The sequence below is a fragment of the Homalodisca vitripennis genome, chromosome 1, assembly GCF_021130785.1.
Source record: "Homalodisca vitripennis isolate AUS2020 chromosome 1, UT_GWSS_2.1, whole genome shotgun sequence".
Lineage (NCBI taxonomy): Eukaryota > Metazoa > Arthropoda > Insecta > Hemiptera > Cicadellidae > Homalodisca > Homalodisca vitripennis.
Window position 1 is genome coordinate 143,590,380 of NC_060207.1, and position 12,514 is coordinate 143,602,893.

At 31.5% G+C, this 12,514-nt stretch overlaps 1 protein-coding gene across 2 annotated transcripts in view; it reads right to left on the reverse strand.

The window, feature by feature from the left end:
- Positions 1-12,307, reverse strand: part of LOC124372705 (tubulin epsilon and delta complex protein 1-like) — a 28,896-nt gene extending 16,589 nt beyond the window's left edge. For both annotated transcript variants that reach the window (XM_046831119.1, XM_046831126.1), the window contains exons 1-3: positions 12,021-12,307; positions 3,592-3,655; positions 1,616-1,806 (exon numbers count right to left, since the gene is read on the reverse strand). In XM_046831119.1, the coding sequence (XP_046687075.1) occupies positions 1,616-1,806; positions 3,592-3,655; positions 12,021-12,140 (375 nt within the window). In that variant the 5' untranslated portion in view covers positions 12,141-12,307. The remainder of the gene's footprint in view (positions 1-1,615; positions 1,807-3,591; positions 3,656-12,020) is intronic.
- Positions 12,308-12,514: the final 207 nt, after the last annotated feature.

Sequence of the window (12,514 nt, forward strand, 5' to 3'; positions counted from 1 at the left end):
AACTATTTAAACAAATTTGGAAATGTACTGCAAAGTGACAATTGTAACATATTTTTAGAAAGACTACTTCTTTAGTAGCGTTGCATCAAAATTTGAATTTGCTAAAATTTTTAACGAGGTAGCAGCAAAAAACTGTGTAACCGTACAATGTTGACATTTTAGACCACCTTGTATTCGAAAAGCAAATTACATTTAAATTTTAAAAAAATGAACAGTGAATAGACCTTTAAAATGGGGTATGGCCTGATCTACCTTTACATTTTAAAATCTTGAAAAAATTATCCTTATCCCTCCAAATGTCATTTTTGTGTTAAAAATTATTTCCCTGAATTATTTTGGAGTTAAAATATGGGGGTTTTTGTTTATAACAAAGAAGGTAGGTTTCTCGGTTAAGCCACTATACATTGCAAATGGATGGCCTGCCTCTCCCTGTTTAATACACTAAATTTGTTTTGTGCACAGAACTCCTCTATAGTTGTCTGTTTGATTAAAAAAAAGAAAAACGAGATGAATCCGTTTAGAAAGGAGACGACTGATATCACACTCTGTTCTGCAAATGTTGAGTTATCTCCATTTTACCTTTTGAAATTAACTCAGTCCATCTGAAAGTTGACACTGTCACAGACTTTGTTCTGGGTTAGTTTAGTGATGAACTAGAAGCACTCACTAGACCTCTCTCTGACCAGGCATTTCAACTTGGTTCAGTGATCTAAGGAGTAGGAATTGGGATCCATACATTAAATTATTGAAAAATTACTAGAGAACTACAAGGAAACATATGCAACCACAAAGACTTGGAACTAGAGGTTTCATTGTCACTATGCATTAACCTTAGCTTAAGAAAATATTAGTCCTCTCTAGAAAGTCATACCTTACGTGAGGGGTCTGTAATGGACCTGTGACTTGGGAAATATTTAAGCATATTTTCAGTTTTTTTCACACAAACAATCCAAGCATAAATCATGATTTTCTCTGAATTTCTAATGAGTAGCCACCCACCCTGTTATTACTATTTTCAACCTTATTTTCATTGGTATAACAAGATCTCCAGAACTAGTTGACAATGACAAACATAAGACAAAATTTATGGATGGTATAATATTCTACTGTAGTTTCCTCAGATAATGTGTTAAGTACATTTAAGGCAAACAGTAAGATGCCTAAACAATTATAAATCAAAATGGAATTGTGTTGTACTTACTAATATAAGATTTTCACACCTGTAATATTTTTTAAACTGATAATGTAAAGATTTCTATGATTAACTTGAATGAGACAAAACAACCATATTCTAGCCTTCCATTATTCCAAGGTAGCAATGGTAAAGGACAATACACCTTTAAATTTCCTCACATACTCCTCTCCCCTTCACAACTGAACATTCCAGAAGTAGAGTTTACAATACCTTCTAGGTTTAATTACATGGAGGGTTCTAGTTTTTTGCCTTACACATCATCAACACAACTTTAACAGTTCTGCAAAATTAAGACATTTGTAACAATGAGTTTTATGCCTCCTCTGAATGACTTTAAGCCATGAAGGTAATATAAATAACTAAGAAAACGGTTAATTAAAGTCTGATTTAATGGTACTTGAGTCTCCTTCACATACTTACCTCACACAGAAACTCTTGGCCTAAGGGAGTGGCTATTATAAGTTCATCGATTATGTTCTCTACGATGCCTTGAGACAACAGCCAACCCAAGCCTAACAACAATTGCCTTGGCTGTGCATTTGAAGGAAGAATATATGTGACAATTCCACCTTGATTCAAAATTCTGTTACCCACACACTCCTCCACTGCATCTGAAGAGAGTAACAGATCTGTTATAGTATTAGCTACTAGTATAACATTTACTGGTATGCTAAGCTGTGAGATAATCTTAAATTAACAACTAACTTTAGATAATTTTAAATTATATATTATTTTAGTTTGGGCTTTTTCCTTAAAACCTTCTCTGCCAATTTTGATATCAAAGACTATTGCATTTGACAGTGATAATGCCTTATGTGGGCCAAATTAAAAAGTACCTGTAAAATTTCTTTTGTGGGGCGTACTGTTAAAATTAAGATCTTGAGAGTGAAAGATATTGTTCTCACTGCAAGTGCTTGATATATTTGTGTGGCTTAAAGAGCATCAAGTCGATACTAAATAAAACTGTCTTTAAAAACATGATCAAGGTATAGTGATAGTGTACTACTTGAAGACCTAAATATGGATGCCATTGAAGCTCACACAGAATTGAGAAGATACACAATTTTTAAACACTAACAGAATAGCCAAAACAACACAGAGTGTGGTAAAAGACAAAAGAAAAAAATAATAAATTTTAGAGCAAGTCATTTAATGATCACATCCTACTTAAATATATTCATGTAAAGTGACATTTTATTCACTACAAATTGTATAAATTTGGAGTCATACATGTTTTATTGGTTCTTTGAACAGTATTCTATTCTGAATTCCTTTGTGGGTGGAATTTCTAATTAAAATTATACATAGCCTACTTGATTTTCTTCACAACTGAAAGTCACAAGAAAAGTTTTCACACCAATATGAGTAGAATTTTGCTTCCTTGAAATCTGTGTTGTAAATAATCAATCTTGACTAACACTTTACCAAACGTACATAAATGTGACTAAATATTCTTATAAGAAAAATTACTTCTAAATAGTAATGACCACTGGACTGAAGTCTTTACTCTGGGTATGGAATTTTATTCTTTATAGATTTTTCAATTCTTTTACACTATACATCGTGTAACTTACAGCCTCTCAACATTAAACTCTCTAATTTATTGTTTTTGTTTTTATAAAACAGACTGAACCTTTTTACAGGTCAAGCCTGTCTCATTGGTATAACAAGTTGTTAATTTGTATGTTATACGAAACTATCAGCTGTCATCTCAACTACTGCTGACAGTCCCCTAGATACTTGATAGCAAGACAGACAACAATGACTGAAGTTACTGGGTGTGCAGGTGATGGGACGGAGGGGGAATATTGCAGCTTAGACTGTTTACCATCGGACGAGGAACTCGAGTGATAAATATCAAAGAATGCATTATTTTACTAACTTATACTATTAACATGAATCCCATTTTAAAATAGCCTGTATTAGAACTTTGTACAGCTAATAGAAAATTCCCAACTCTTTATAAAAAAAATTAAAAACAATGTATAGCAAACTGTTGTGTAATAGAAATTTTAGAAATGTTTACACTCAAGACAAGGATGATTTGAATCATTTGTAAAGATAATTATATCAAATGTAATCATTGTCAGTTATTATTAACAAACTACTTCAGTTTTTATGAAAAATATTTGTAATGAGAGTTAAAAGCACCATAATATTTGGACACACATTTAGAAAATGTAATCAACATATAACTTATACAATACAGAAGTTATAAAATGAAATTAAATGTTATTGAATACTTATGTCAAATGTGGAAAGTTTGCTCTTTCAAGTATTTAAATATATTAAATAATATTTACTAGGAAATTTATATAACAAAATGAATATATTATGTATTTAATCTAGCTAGATTGATCAATACATGATTTGGTTCCTAGAATATCATTACTTACTATTGCATTTTGTGGCTGTTGAAAAGCAGCAAAGTTTGTGTAAGATTGTCCAAAACAGCTGAATCTGAAATATAACAAGTTCAGTCAATATACTTGACACGCTCCATAAGCCCATTGAAGTTTTTGCCTTAGACACACATGTACTGGTAAGAAAACCTGTGTTGCAGAGAAAAGTACTAATCCCCCAACCAGTACTCGTACAGTGAATACTACAGCAGAATATGTGTGTGCTTTATACAAATGCAGAAGAAACATAAGTACAGTTTTTAATGAACCTTTTATGTGTCTTTTTTATATTAAAGATACACTGTGCAATACTGTTAAGGAATGAAGTGGTAATAGTGTTCTTGTGCCATTATTATCATGAAAGATTTAAGAGACTAATTTTCTTAAAATATTCTTTTAAGTATAAAATTAAATCTTAAAGCTCTATTGAGCAGAGTAAATATGTAGCCCTAATTTTTTATATTGATTTAATAATCTACAAAGAATGATTACAAACAGAAATAAAGCTACCTTAATTGACAAAATTGATAACTGTATTTTCAATTAATATGACACACAATAGTTAGTAGTTTCATTAAAATAATAAGGCATTTGAAATTTAATTTAGTTTAGATGACTTGGAGAAAATAAAATATTATAAAACATATTCCAAAAAAATTATGTACATGCTTTTTCTACTTAAGCGACAATTTTGTAAAAGGATCTGTTTCAATATATGGTTTGTCCATAAGACATTCACTCTCACAAAACTCAATCCAGTATAAACTTCTTTACGTACGCAGAGCTCAACTTAGTCTTACAGGTCATGGTCAGCTTGTACTGTTAGTGGCTGCAGATTTTGATTTAAAAACTCAATTTTCATGCATTTTCTTGATAAAATGTGTCCCTCCTCTTCTGTCTTTATCATCCAATGTAAAGCCTGGTAACTGAGGATCATCAGCAGCTGGATAAGGTGGCGTATTGATACAGTTGGTTATTTGAGGGTTGGTGTGAGTATAACCCAGGATTTGCATCGATGAGGGTTCTCACGTGAGAATCTGTTTACTTCTCTCTCAAAATTTCTAAAACCAACTGGCCTGGGCATAGTCAGCAATCTTGGTATAGAAGCTATATTAAATTTGATGATTTCTTGTCATGCTTGAACATATGTTCCTATGGCATGAAGTTTGTAAAAGTGCAGCAATAATCTCATTGAATGTAAAGTGTCTTGGAATACAGTTTCAATTGTCAGGACTTTAAAACAAGAGATATTGTCTTCCATATAAAGCTATTGTATCTTTCCACTTATCCAATCTCCTGATCCCCTGGATAATATGGTGAAGTTCTGTTGGAGAAAAAAAGATGTTAACTTTCTTGACAAAAGAGAAACTCTTCGATAGGATGGATTTGTGTGAGACAGAAAACAAATAAGTAAGATTCATTGATCACTGCAGTTGTTATTTAACTGAACATGAAAAGGTAAAATAAAAAACAGGAAACAGGGGTTCTGGAAGGAAGTGGGCTTTTAAAGTTTAGGTTAGACATTCAAATAGAGCTGTCATTTTGATCAGTTTCCTTCATATTTACAAAACCTTTGTTTCAGTTTTTTCGAACACACCCAAAGTAATATTCTCGTCACTCCAGGATGACATAGTGATTTGTGAATGTCTTCTACATTGATTCGACTTGTAATTAAACATATTCTTGACAGTGTGTCAGGTTACTCCATTTTCTTTTAATGATAAATTATATCATACTTATAGCATAATGATTATAATTTCAATCATTGTATTTTGTCATATTTTATATTTCCTTTTTAAATATATTTTGTTATTATTTAAACTGCTGATTCATATGGGAATAACATAAAAAAAATTGGTTAAGCAATCCGAGAATTTATTTTGGATCATTTCATATCGATTGATTCATAATGTATTTTAAACAAGTGACTTTAATATTGTATTTGTTCTTCTAAGATGAATATAACTACTAAACATGGATGTTGGAAAAAACTTAAGAGGCCTACACTCATTATTCAGTTGTTTTTATCGAATTTATTGATTGTTTCATCAAATTGCAATTCAATATTGCAATTTATTTAACTTAATATATGATTTAGACTTATTAATTACAATTGAAGACGTCAGGGGAAAAACAAGCTCAGTCACATTTTGCAAAACTTTTCAGGAAATAGATTTTAAAGTTTAAAGTCTAGTTTCTAAGTTAGTTTTAAGGTCAGGTTATTTTTTAAAATGCTATTGTTAATATTTAACTCTTTTAATTTCACTATTTAATTGTGTATTTAAAAAAAAATAAATATTAACATCAACGTTTTTAAAATATTTGGTTAAAGTACAGTTTTTACAGTGAAAAAACAGGCTCAGTCCTCCGGACTGAGCCTGTTCTTCCCCATCGTACTAAACGAGGATTGAGACTAGGATAGTTAACACAAACCCAAGTCCAAAATAATACAGATATTTATTTTACATATAAAACTTAGCACATTGAAAATATAAATTTAATTTGGATTGCTTCATTTAAGACCCTAATTTTATTCATCCAAATGGGGAAGATTGGTGAAGTATTCTTGGGCAGCACTACTACAAAATATCTTTAAATCTTTCAAGTCATTGTATTTGGCCTTCTTGATAGGCAGTGGACCTGTAACAAAATAATAAATTGCAATAAGGCCTAGCAAGTTAAAATTGTTTAACAGTTAAATTAGGTTCTTTAAAATGTTCACTTACCATCATAAGATTTTTCTGGCATTAGAAATTCATTTTCAGCACATACTGTTGAAGAATGGGTTTTTTTTTTCTTTGGCAGGATTGAACATTTGTCCCACGCTGCATAGTAAGAACTCCTCAGCATCAATTTTTTGTTCATTACACATTGCCTTCCTTGGAAATTTTAAGCTCCTTTATAGTCCTGGTAGCAAATGGGCATTTTTTCATATATAATGTGTCCAAGAATTTTGTCCACTGTCTACAGAATTGATTGTCAATACTCACAACTTTAAAGGGAAAAGGGTTCTTTCTAGCATTTTCAAAAACTTCAATCCAATCTGAAGGAAGTTCTGCCTTAGATTTTGTGTTGACAAGCCCCATATTCTTGTCGCATTCCATGTATGAATGGCCACGCACAGGGAATGTTACTTTGATGGAGTCAAGTTTTCTTTGCTTCATAAACAAGATAATGTAAAAATCTTATCATTGTGAAGTTTTTGTTCTGGCCCGAGCAAGAGTCACAGAATATGTGAAGGTGTCTAATTTTTTCATCCAGATGTTCATAGACAAAATTGTGTAGGAAAGAAGAAACATCATCACTCCCTTTCTTTCCTTCAGTCTCAGGATATAGGTAAAAAATACTTTTCGCACTAGAACAACTCATGTATGTTAAAAGCATACATTGATAACTGCCGCTTGTAGTAGATGTCATTAGTGGTAATATTCGGCAATTGTAAATTCTTACCAAAGTCCATACTTATGGCCTCATGTTCCACTGATTGCTTAAATAATTGTTTGGCACGTGTTTTTTCCTTTTGTAGAACACATTCTGCTTTGATTTTGTGGAGTTTTGCTTCATTTTCAAGAGAAGTTATTTCCTTATTAATGTTAGCAAACATCATCGGATTCTCTGTTATTTTTTAATTGTTTCTGTAGCCCTGTAATTTTGGCCGTTAGTTCATCGCACTTACTGCAAGTGTCAGTTCTGGGGTAGCCAAAAACTGATGTTAAAGTCACTGCAAAAACATTGTCTATATGTTTCATATGATACCTTTGCATTTGGATATTTTGTCTGAAACATTTGATGCGTTTTCGAAACATTCAATTCTTCAGGTAGGTAGGTTTTGTTACTTTTGTGGAGGCTATAGTGCGATGATCTTCCTTTAAATGATTTTATGTGATCACGTATAAGATCTACAGTTTCATTAGATACTCTATGTGGCCTATTTAAATGTTTACCACGTTTGTCCTTTGGTGATGTGCCAGCAGATTTAAGACTCTTAACCAAGAAACTCAACTTTGGCTTTGGAAATTCCGTGGAATAGAAATGAATGCCTTACGACAAATGCTTTCTTCTACTAACATGTTATCTTTCAATACTCGTACTTTATAGGCATAAGATGCTTGATTTTCTCTAGCATTTTCTACTCTAGGCCTTCTACGCTGAACAGGTATGACAGTTATTAACCCACATAAATAGCTATTTTGTTCATCATGTGACCTCATAAGATTAAAGTCGGAGAGAATCTTATTCCGAGATGTCTCATTTACTCGTCTGAAACAGCCACGCAAACACTGACAGTCACTGCCCATTTCATGGCTTTTGAATTTTTAGCATTTTACTCACAGCCGACATCCTGCCATATTTTTTTCCGTTTTTTTTTGAAAGCTGCTCGTTGGTTTGCTTTGTTGCAGCAAGGGCATTGCACTTGAGGAATATCGTCCTCTCCACTATCCATGCCAATAACTTAAATATACAAGGCCTAAGCAATATATCTACAGTTATCTTGCTACTCACACAACTAATGTTTGGAGGTTATGTTGAATTTGCACTTGTTCTGACACATTCATTCACTAAAAAATTAGCCTACAATCACATTTCCCTCTTTAGCTCAACTACAAACATAAAAACATAAGCTTACTATCTTCACTTGCAGAGGAACTTTACAATCATAACAGAAGTGAACATGTTAACAGGATTAACTTTTAAAACAACACCACCAATCCAATCCAAGAAAGACAAAATAAACAGATCAGCTGATCCCACTCCCACAGTTCTCAGCTGGACTGAGCCTTTTTTTTTTCCCCACAAAAGTAGGACTAAAGCTCGTTCTTTCCCCAGGACGTGGATTTTTCTTATTCTTATTACTAGGGACTGAGCTTGTTTTTTGCCCAAAATTGATGTATAGATATGTTTAACAATGTTCAATTTTATTATAAGTAGAAAAAAACGTATTTTGAAAAAAATGGACTGAGCCTGTTTTTTCCCCTGACGTCTTCAATTATGTTTAATGTAAACAATATACAACAAGAAGTCAATTATTTTTGGAGAATATGACAATAGAGGAAAATGAGGAATTTGTGTGTGATTTCCCTTTAAAGTGACAAGATTTGTTTTAAGTGGCTTTAAGATGTAGGTTTGGCTCCTGGGAACCCATCTTCCTATGTTTGTTAAGCTGAAATGAAGACTCATGTCAGACGTGCAAACATGGTGATATTTAGATGCTAAAAAAGAGGCAAGAGCACTTACAATACCATGAAGAGCTTTTGCCAACGCATTATTTGAGGGTTCTGTTTGGTATGAGAAATGTCACTCTCATGTACAATTTCTATATGAAACAAACTGTTTTTTTGATGGTAGAATGTAGTGATGAAAAGTACAATGTGTCAAGCAAAATGGTTTGTATGCAAAACAAACTTTCTTTCTATGGGAAATTTTGTTTCATTTGGCTAGACAATAAGTTTGACAGAGAGTAAAAGTTGGGTAGTCCAGGGGTGAACAGAAGTAGACGAATGCTAAATAAGAAAAATAAAATACAACCGCGGAAAATTATTTAAAGGCACTTGGGTGTTAGGTTTTAGAAACTGAATCTGAAGGGAAAAGAAGAGGGTATCAAAACAGACTCAAAATCTGTCCCAAAAACGATTGACACGGGTATTCTTATACCTCTGATATTGAAACATGTCAAATCAGAAACATAGTCACTGACTTGTGGAAGTTTAAATTAACTGATCATGAATTTGTACATTTTACTATAAATCATTCCAAAAACTTCATTGATCCATTGACATGTGCAAGTACTGAAAAAATTGAAAGTTCTTAGTAAGCAGTCAAGAGAAGTTTAGGAGTGAAATACCGGCAGACTGTCTAGCAGACCATCTTTGTCAATTTTCATACCACAGGGAAGTGCACCTATCTGGCAAGAATCTTTCCCTACATTTAACTAAAGTGGTTGCTCACTGCTAACAAGGTAAGTTATAAATAAGTTTTTGTAATATGTAGGTCTAGGACATAGTTGTAATATGTTTTAATGTTATTGTTAAATTTATTTTATTAAAAATTGTGATGTATTTTTCTTGTTGTTAATGTATTACAATTCTTGTTCCATACAACAATAATTCGATCAATTTTATTATTGCTGTATTTTGAATATCTTTCATAAAATGTTATCTACATTTTCATACTTTCAGAAAGAAGATTTGGTCCTAAAAGTAGCATAATGTAGAATAGAATAGAATAGAATAGAATATAGAATAGAATAGAATATATCTTTATTGAATAGAATGTAATGTGTGTAAGAAGACATACAGGTGACAGTAAAAGATACAACAAAGCTACATAGACATAAGAAAACAAAAAACCGCTATTTCGCTCAAAACAGGAATTTAACACCTAATTTGGCAGAGTAGCCAACTCGGTGGCTAACACCACCTATCCACTAATAAGTGGACAAGGTTTTTTTTTATATATTGATTAGTATAATTATTGATACATAATATTTGTATATAGAATACAAGACTATCAATCGATATAAACATATCTTTAGTCATAATAACAATGGTCTTTGAAGTTAAAATAGTTTAATATACCAGTGACAATATCATACATAATAAAGGAACCATAATGATCAAACGATTAGACGGCAGGAGATAGAAAACACTCATAAACAATAATATGTGACCAACATATCTGTGACTGGTTGTCTACATATAATGAGTTTTTTTGGCACCACAGAAGCCAAGAAAAACACGTTTTATAATAAGTTAAAGCAATTTCATTCAGATTTTAAAAGTTGGCTGCCATTTTGAATTCAACCAAGTCACTTATTAGAAAGTAAAATTCGTATTGGATAGAGTACGATAAGCGGACCCGGTTTTTTTATATCGATATTGACAAACAATATCCCTTAATTATAACTTTTGATATAACCAACTGATACTAATTTTTTAGTAATAACTAACTTGTATCAACTATAAACACTTTTTCATGTAATAAACGTATTTTCTTTTATAGATAGTAACAGACAGCCGAAAGCTCGTCGAGGACCGTGAAACAAACTTTAAAAAGAGGCATATCAGCTGACCTGCTTGCAGATCATCTCTGCGAGTATTTGCACAGAAGAGAAGTACGGTTTTCTAGAGAAGATGCTTCAACAACTTCTCGAAAGTGGTTAATTATTGATACCAAGGAGAAAACATATAAATAATTATGCATATTTCATATTATTATTTTCATGTTGTTATCATTTTATTATTATTTATGAGTTTTTTTTATATTTCAAGTTTTAATTGTTTGTTTGACTGTTAGAGCTCAATATTATCCTGTAGATAATCTTATTATCTATAAGATTATCACTTTGTGGATTATGTTAATTAAAATATGATTGTTTATTATGACTATAGATATGTTGATGATTTATAAACACGTATTTGATAAACGAATATTAAGTAGCAATGATTGTACTAATCAATATAAAAACAGGGTCCGCTTATCGTACTCTACTCTTCATATTAATTGATTAGTATCGGTTGGTTATATAGAGTTATAATTTAGTAGTATCGTTATTATATTTACATTTGTGTGCGTGTATATTTCAGTGAAATCAATCAGGGGTAGGGTCCAATAAGCGGACCCGGTTTTTTATATCGAAATTGGCAAATGATATTACTTAATCATGTAACCATCGATATAATCAATCGATACTGATTAATTATTTTTAACAATTAACTCAAATAATCTATATGAACAGCTGTAAACACTTTCAAATAATACAATTAAGGTAATATTTTAAATTTCACATAAGTAACATTGTGTATTAAAAATGGCTGTCAATCTTAGGAAGCTTCACGAAATTGCTTTAAAAGACGATAAAACATGTTTTTATGGCTTCAGAATGTTGGGTTAGGACCTAAGAATCCATTATGTGATATTTGTGGAAAGGTAACAAATGTAACTGTCAGAGGAGCTAACATGGTCGTCTTCAGATGCAAAAAAGAAGGTAATGGTGGACACAACTTTAGTAAAAACGTTTTCGTTCTGTTTCATTTAGTTAAAGTTATGAGTTTCCCTGATTTTGGTTATGTTCATTTATTATTTGTTACATAATTAAATTCACATTTTAATTTAAAACATATGATTGTTATTACTTTTATATCGATTGATAGTCTATGATTCGATATACGCAAATATTAGGTATCGATGATTATATTCTTCGATACAAAAAACCGGGTCCGCTTATTGGACCCTACCCTCAATCAGAGTTTACTTTCATAATTTCCACATTAAAAACAAAGTAAATATAATATTATGAGAAGAGATAGGCCTAGAATAACAAAAGCCTTAGACCCAAACACCTCAATTTAAAAATTTTAATTTTAGAAGGATTTGGAAACGTATATTAAGATTTCAAAGTAATACATGTTAACATAATATTTTACCTCCTCTAAGCTTAATTTGTTTAATTTTGAAAGCCTGAAGAAATCTGGTTTTAATGAAACATTGACTAAACCGTCCAAGAGCTTGCACAGATATGATATAGTCTGCACTAATTCACCCATTGAAATATGTACTAAATTTAAAAATTTTTTACCGATCTAACAAAAATATTTTCACATTTTAAATGGAATAGCCGGTGAAAAGTACGGAAATTGTCAGACTTGTTATTAGTAGAACTAGGTTAATGGTTATGTTTAAAAACTGAAATGGAAGAAATACAGGAATGAATTGTGAAAATAATTAGCGCGGGAAGTCAAAATCAGCTGACTTACGAGTTGAATCAACATTGATCATAGATTAACCGACAGCATAAACCCACAACAATATATGGAACAAGCTTAACCTCAGTGAAAGCTAAATAAAAATCTGAAACAAATAACATCGTTTAATTATTTAGTTTCAAGTGCTTTTATTTAAGTCCTTCATTACTTATTTT